The sequence below is a fragment of the Orcinus orca genome, chromosome 15 (genome assembly GCF_937001465.1).
Source record: "Orcinus orca chromosome 15, mOrcOrc1.1, whole genome shotgun sequence".
In the NCBI taxonomy this organism is placed as follows: domain Eukaryota; kingdom Metazoa; phylum Chordata; class Mammalia; order Artiodactyla; family Delphinidae; genus Orcinus; species Orcinus orca.
In genome coordinates this window covers 77,673,108-77,680,590 of record NC_064573.1, presented here as the reverse complement: position 1 = coordinate 77,680,590, position 7,483 = coordinate 77,673,108, and the positions used below count along the sequence as shown (strand labels likewise).

Below are 7,483 nucleotides of genomic sequence, written 5' to 3'. Positions count from 1 at the left end.
TCCCAGAAGGATGGCATTCTCTGGTAGTTTGAAATGCAGCCTCCTGGGCCCTGCCTGAGTCAGAATCCCTGAACCTAAAGACTGAGAACGTCCCCACCCTAAGCAACTAGGCTGAGTAGCTAGGACAGGCCAGTCTTGTACGTGGGTGTGCCCACTTCATCAGGGTGGGCTTTCCTGGAATAAACCAACGAAAGCCCCCCACTTGCGCATTCAGGTTGGATTATGATTATTATATTATCTTTATTGCTGTTCACCATAGAGATAATTAATGCTGTCCTTCTCCATTGTTCCCAGGGAGTTTCCCTCCTGACATCTGGGAGGGTGGCGGAGGGCATGGAACCTCCGTGGGGTCTGATGCCTCCTACCTATACCCCCAACTCTGCTCACACCTTCTTCCCACAGCCGGCAGGGGTGCGGAAGGGGTGAGGCGCGACGAGCACGGCCGCGGTTGTGGGGAATGGGGAACCTGGGTCCCCCTCCTCTCCTCACCCCTCTCCCCGCCGTTTCCGGCCCGGGGCGGGGCGCTCCCCACTCCCGGCAATGCGCGAAGCCGGAGCGCACTAGGACCGTGGCGCTCCGCCCGCCGCCGCTATAAGAGGCCGCGCTCGCACCCCACGCGGAACCCGCGGCTCAGACCAGTTCCTGGCGTCCCGACCTGTGTCGGACCCGAGGCCGGACCCGCCGCTGCGCAGCCGACGCCAGCCCAGGGCCTGGGAGGGACGAGCGCCCCCAGGCCCCCGCCGCGGGCACCATGGGCGCTACCCACTCCGCGTCCGAGGAGGTGCGGGAGCTCGAGGGCAAGACAGGCTGTGAGTATCCCGCGGGGGACGGTGACGGGGACCGCGACCGCCGGCCGGCTGGCACGGGGGCTCCCAGCCCACGGCCACCCGCTGGGCTTCGGGCCACCGCGCTGTGTGACCTTGGACTAGTAGCTGGCTCTCTCTGCGCCTCAGTCTCCCCCTCCTTCAAATGGGTCCCCGCCGGCCACTTTGCAGGCTGCGGTGATGCTGAGTAAGTGTCGCGGCAGCTCTGCCTCGGTGCTCTCGGAGTTGGCTGGGAACCCCTGAACCTGGGACTGCGGACCCGGGAGGGAGCAGTGTCCGGGCTCCCGGGCCGGGAGAGCTGGTGCCCATGGACGCTCAGCTGTTGTACGCGACCCGCACCTGAAAGTCGTTTGGATTCAGGATTACGCAGGGGGAGGAAAGTTTTTCAGTCGGCGGGAGCTGGGTGGGAGCCCGGCCCCGCGACCTTAGCGCGGGTGAGCGGGTCTCTGAGCCTCCCGTCTGTAAAATGGTTTCAGGCGGGTCCCCCGCTACCCCACCATGGGTAACTGGGAGGATTAAGCGAGGCAGCGCCCGAAGAGCACTTTGCTGGAGCCCGGCGACCTTCGTGGAGCTCGCCCGGACTCCCGGGCCCGCAGAGGCTGTGCGCCCCGTATCCGCCTGGGGCAGGGCGCACCGCACCGGGAGGCCGGGCTGCGGGCCGAGCTGACCGCAGGGAAGTGATGGCGGAAGCGCCTGACCGCCCAAGTCCAGCCGGGCTGGGAACTTGACCCTGGCACCCGGTTCTATTACGGGCTGTGAAGGGGGGTGTGGACTGAAGACCGAGAGAGGCCAGGTGAGTGGGCAGACTGGCTTTGGCAATGGGCAGACCGGGTGTCAACCCCGCCAGCGCTACTTCCTGGCTGTGTGTCCTTGGGCTAGTCACTTTACCTCTCTCTGTCTCTGTTTCCTTCCTTCTAGAATGGGATTTCTGCTAGTATTTTGTAGATAAATGCTCAAGAAAACGGTAGCTGCAGGGGTAATTTCCAGTCAGGAGCTGGCTCCTGGTGCCTGCTTTGAGTTTAGTGCAGACAGTCAGCGGCCATGGTGGATCAGCTGGAGGGAGCGGCCCCGCCATTTGTGCGTGAGCTGAAAAATGACCCCTCCTGACTCCCAATCTAAACACCTGATTCCCATTCCCAATCTAAACACCTCTTTCCAGGAGAATTGGGTGAAAATTACAGAAAGCCCTTAATAATTGGTGTCTGCGTCTACACATGCATACATACACAGACATGTATGCGGACACCTTCCTGTGTACAAATATAGAGCTATCTTCAACTGGAGAAAAAAAAGTTGTGGTGCATATATATCATATGGAACCCCTTTTTCTTTTTTAAAGAGGGGGAGTAAGAGTATATTTTTGTAACTTTTATTTGCATCAAGGAATTAAGAATAATACTTATTGGGGGATTTGGTAGAAAAGATGAAGGGGGGTGAGCTTTTCACTGTTAACTTTTTTATGTTTTCATTTTGAACCATGTGTGACTTTCACTTATTCAAAAAGTTTTATAAAGTCTAGTTCAACAAGGCGCACGTGAGAGAGGAGGTAGGATTCCTGTCACCTGAGTTTCTTGGATTTCCCCTGTTTTTATTATTTCTTGAGTGCCCTCTGGCTGCCTTAAATCTGGCTGGTTAGAAATGGGGGTTCTCTGAGGCTGGTATCTCTGCAGGAAGGGTGGGCTGGCCGCAGTCTCTCAGGCAGCCCCTCGTGGCAGGCAGTCTGGGGGAATTCCATCTGGTTGTGGGTTTGACAGGTGACGGGGCTGCAGAGCATGCTGGGAATCTTGTCAGTTTCCTGGGCCCAGCCTCCGACCCGGATGATAGAAGCTGAGGGTCCCGTGCTTTGTTGCTTTCCTAGAGGTGGCTGATTTGACTTCCCTTTTTGCTGCTCAGAACTCAGATTTCACACCCCAAAGAGGGAGGGGAGACAGAGGAGGTCAGGGAAGGAGTTCTGAGGTCAGACTAGAGGGGAGGATAATGCCTTCCGTTATCTGAACTTCAAGTAGGTGGAAACTTCCCCCTAGTTCTGTGAAAGGGGTTGGCACAGTCTGAGCACTTTTATCCATTCAGACCCAGAGAGGTTGATTTCCTGAGGGGAGATGCACAGCATAAACAGATCAACCCACTGGTGTCAAGTTCCGTGAAGAAGATACAATCCGACGGCATGAGAGTTGGGGGAGGGGCAAGGAAACATTTCTTTCGAGGGGACCAGGAGGGCTTCTCGGGGGAGGTGATAATGGAATAGACCCAAGTAAGAAGGAGCCAGCTGCGTGAAGACCAGTCGGAAGTGCATTTGGAGCAGAGGGCACAGCGAATGCAAAGGTCTTTTGGCAGGAACAAGTTGAGGACAATGAATGAGGTTTGTATGAGATGAGGACGTGGACATGGGGCTCAGGTTGGGATGGGAACCTGATTTAAGGGGTCTTGATAGGTATGCAGCCTTGGGCAAGTCATTTACGCCCTGAGTGCCTCAGTTTCATGCACTATAAAATCGGGATAAAAGTGGTACCTTCCTCTGAGTTGTTGGGAAGGATTAAGTGAGTGAATTCACCTGAAGTATTTAGAACAGGCACAAGTGTTTAGTATTATCAGCCATGCTTTAAATACCTCGAGAGGTCCTGGTTGCTCTGAGCCACAAGTAAGAGTTAAGTCTTGGTACCGCTTCTTCACAGCTGCATGACCTTAAGCAAGTCGTTTTACCTCCCTGAGCGTTAGTGCTCTCACCTGGATCGTGGGGTGGCGGTATAGATTCAACAAGAGGGTGTATGTATGTGTGGCAGTGCTTGACTTGGTATGGGAACGTCAGCTCCCAGCATCCTGCGGGCTGGGTGGAGTGTTCCTATAAGAACCCTTGGGAAGCATCCCTGAGAAGGGGGAAGAGCCCTAGGTCCAGGGCAGCCAGAGAACAGGCTGTGCCCACAGGGTTGCTAGGCTTCCCCCACCTCTCTGAGGACCAGGGTGATCCCTTTGCATGCACTCTCTTGGAATCCTCATGGTAGTCCTCCAGGGAAGGTGGTACTGTGGCCATTTTACAGAGGCTCAGAGGAGTAAAGCAACTTGCCTCCCGTCCCGCAGCTCCTAAGCGGAGGAGTAGGGATCTCAGGATGCCCAGGCTCACTGTCCTGCTACTGCTGTGCTTTCACTGTGTTTCGTTGCCCCTCAGATTTCTAGGAACCCAGAAGGGGTAGGAACAGCCTGCCCGTATATTTTTCTCACCACCAGGCCTTTGTACAATCGGTTCCCTGTGCCTGGAGCACTCTTCCCATCTCACATGATGCGGCGTTTGCATATGGCCGTACTTCTGTAACCACCACCCAGGTGAAGATCGCGCACGTTTCCTCTTTGCCCCGTCTCTCTCTTTTTTTTTTTTTTTTTTTTTTTTTTGCGGTACGCGGGCCTCTCACTGTTGTGGCCTCTCCCGTTGCGGAGCACAGGCTCCGGACGCGCAGGCTCAGCGGCCATGGCTCACGGGCCCAGCCGCTCCGCAGCACGTGGGATCCTCCCGGACCGGGGCACGAACCCACGTCCCCTGCATCGGCAGGTGGACTCTCAACCACTGCGCCACCAGGAAAGCCCTGCCTCGTCTCTTTATGAAACTCATGCTCTTCCTCGTTCAGAGCTCAGCTTGGCTATTGTTTCCTTCCAGAAAGCCATCCCTGGCTACCCTCCTTCCTACCTTTGTGTGTTAAATGCCCGTCGTCAGCACTCCTGCAGCCCCTGCATTCCCTCCCGTAATAGCTCACATCACACCCTGTTATAATTGTCAGCTTTGTCGCCTGCCACCCCCTTGAAACTTGGAGCTCCCTGAGAGTGGGGAGTGTTCTCAGTACCTTTGTACTCAGTGAGAACACAAGAGGTTTACGTCGAAGGGGTGAAGGCCCTGGGGACTTTATAACCCAGGGAGTACTGCCCAGGAGCCAGTGTCCGGTATAAAATCTAGTGCCACACCAGCAGCTGGCCTTGGCCACGTCAGCCCTGCCAAAAATAGGCCTGAGCGCAAGCTCGCTCACGCAGGGCATCCTTGGGTCTGCACGCCCACCTCGCCTTGCCTGTCAGAGTCTCATCGACTGATTTAAAACATAGACAAGTACTCCCAAACATCTTTTCTGCGCCAGGAAAGCGGACTACGTAGACTGTTAAAATTCACATTAAAAACCCGAGCGAAGGCATTCTGGTTGTGTGTCCGAGTGGTGAGCTGGCCTTTCTCCGTGGCAGGCGTGGTGTCAAGCCCAATGTGTGTCCCAAGGTGTGACGTGGACGCTGGACAGGAAGAAAGGAATCACTCACTGTAGCATGTTCCCTGTCCCCACCTTGAGCTGGCCTGGAGGTGGCCCCCGCTTCCTGTCCCCCCAACCCCGTGTCTGCTTCTGGAATTGGAAAGGAAAGAATGCGAGGAGGAATCTGGGAAAAGTGGAGGGGTCTATTTTTTCCTTCGGGCTCCAGGGCAGCTCCACAGCTAATGTTTATCGGGCGCCTGTCACCTGCCAAACACTGTGCTGAGCTATGAAGTTTCCCCGCGGTGGCTCATGGAATCCTCCCAGGAACACTGTGGCCTTCCCATTCCAGAGATGGGGAAGTCAAGGTTGAAGAGAGGACGTGACTGCCACAGGCCTCTGAGAAGCAGAGGCGGGATTCAAGTCCTGGTCTGACCCCCGGACCTCATCCTTTGGGGAGGGAACCAGAGATGCGGGAGGCCTGTGTGGCCTGGGCTGCATTTTCCACTGGAATCTCCTGGCTGGGCGGTACTCCTGGGTTATAAAGTCTTCAAGCAGCCCCAGACCACAGCCTCAGCCCCTTCACCACATGCCACATGCCACCTGCCCTGGTGGCATGTCACCTCCCCTGCCTTCCTGAAGCTCGGGGCCTTGAGGGGTAAGGGCGGACCGGCCGGTTCCACTGTGTTCATTCCTGCTGTCACCAAGGCTTGTGAAGCTGAATGGCCAGCAAGACCTATTGGCTCCCTTTCCGTTTCCTCTGGGTGGACTGTGGTTTTAACTTGGGGTCCTTGGGGAGTCTCTGAAACCCATAAAGTGGGGTGCAGAATTGTGTTCGTGGGGCCCTGGGAGCTGTAGACCCTCAACTTTCCTGAGATTCTTAGAACAGTGAAGATACATTCCACAGTATGTAAATCAGATCCCAAATAGAAAGTAATAATAAGAGCACTTAAAGCTCTTGGGAAGAATGAATAATGGTGGCTCCCTGCTGAGGGAGGAGCAAACTTATCTGGGAGGACTGGTCCCCCAAGGATGAGCTCTCAGGGGCCCTGGGCGCAGTGGTCATGACCACAGCAGGGAGGGCCAAGTGACCCCAGCCCTCTGGAACCTTTTCTGCCTTGGTCGGGTGGGTTGTCCAGACCTCTGCCCACTCCCTGGGTGCTCCCAGTGTGGAAACGTGCGGGAAAGGGCTGGGTAGCAAGTGAACTAATTCCTGGGCACCCAGAAGCACCCCCTGCCCTGGCCCGTTTTGCACTCTGTGCACCTGGATCCGGTCATCCCACGTTAGCAGTAGCTGCAGAATAGGGCTCGGAGGCCGGCGATCATCGGGCTTGCCCCACGCGGCAGTGCTGGGGCGCCTGCTCCAGGCCGCAGCCCGCTCTGAGCCGCCGTCTCCACCCCTTTGAAGACGTGGCAGTCAACGAGACGGTCTAGAGCTGTGGATGAGGTAACAGCTGCTCTTTCTTGGGCCTTTTCCATCCATCATCTCATCCTCCTAAGAGCCCAGTGGGACTTCTGTTACTCGTTTACAGATGAGGAAACTGAGGCTCAGACACGCGGGTGACTGCTCAGGGTCACTTAGATGCATACGTGTAACTGAATCACTGCTGTACACCTGCAGCTAACACGATTTTGATATTATAAATCAATTACACTTCAATAAAAACAAAAAAAATAATTAAAATAAAAAAATATAAAATATAATTAAAATAACTAAAATAAAAACAAAGAAAATATAATTAAAATAAATTAAAATTAGATGTGGTATGTGGAACCCAAATTCAAAACAAGGCCTCTTTCATGGTATAGATGATCTCACTTGCAAAGCAGAAGTAGAGACGGGTAGAGAACAAATGTATGGATGCCAAGGGGGAAGGGGTGGGGCGGGAGGAATTGAGAGACTGGGATTGACACATATATATTATTGATACTATGTATAAAATGGACAGCTGATGGGAACGTGCTGTATAGGTCGGGGAACTCACCTAATGCCCTGTGGTAGCCTAAATGGGAGGGAAGTCCAAAAGGGAGGGGGCATCTGTGTGTGTACGTATGGCTGATTCATTTTGTTGTACAGTGGAGGCTAACACAGCATTGTAAAGCAACCATACTCAATAAAAATAAATTTAGGAATACACTGTAAAAAAAAAAAAAAAAAAAACTCTTGGGTGCAAGGAGAAACTGCCTCTCCCATGTGACAACATAGGTGGAGAGTGTGAGTGACCCCAAGTCGTGTTATCTGTGAGAGTCAACACTGCTGCCCCATGACCTTGTTAACAGTGTTCCACACACTTGTTTGCCCAGCTGGCAAGGGGAGAATCGGACCTCAAGGCAGATAGGATTAGCTTTGGGTGATGTGGAAAGTTCTAGAAGTGTGGGCTATGCCCCCCCAACCCCCAGGGAGGGCAAGCTTGGTGATGAGCAGTGTGAGGGGTGTGGGGAGGG

At 54.4% G+C, this 7,483-nt stretch overlaps 1 protein-coding gene across 2 annotated transcripts in view; it reads left to right on the top strand.

Moving 5' to 3' along the window:
• The first annotated feature begins 612 nt into the window (after window positions 1-612).
• Window positions 613-7,483, top strand: part of TESC (tescalcin) — a 62,915-nt gene continuing 56,044 nt past the window's right edge. Inside the window, exon 1 of one of the 2 annotated variants that reach the window (XM_049697626.1) lies at window positions 613-809. In XM_049697626.1, the coding sequence (XP_049553583.1) occupies window positions 752-809 (58 nt within the window). In that variant the 5' untranslated portion in view covers window positions 613-751. The remainder of the gene's footprint in view (window positions 810-7,483) is intronic. The other variant, XM_004281473.4, reaches the window with a different exon arrangement.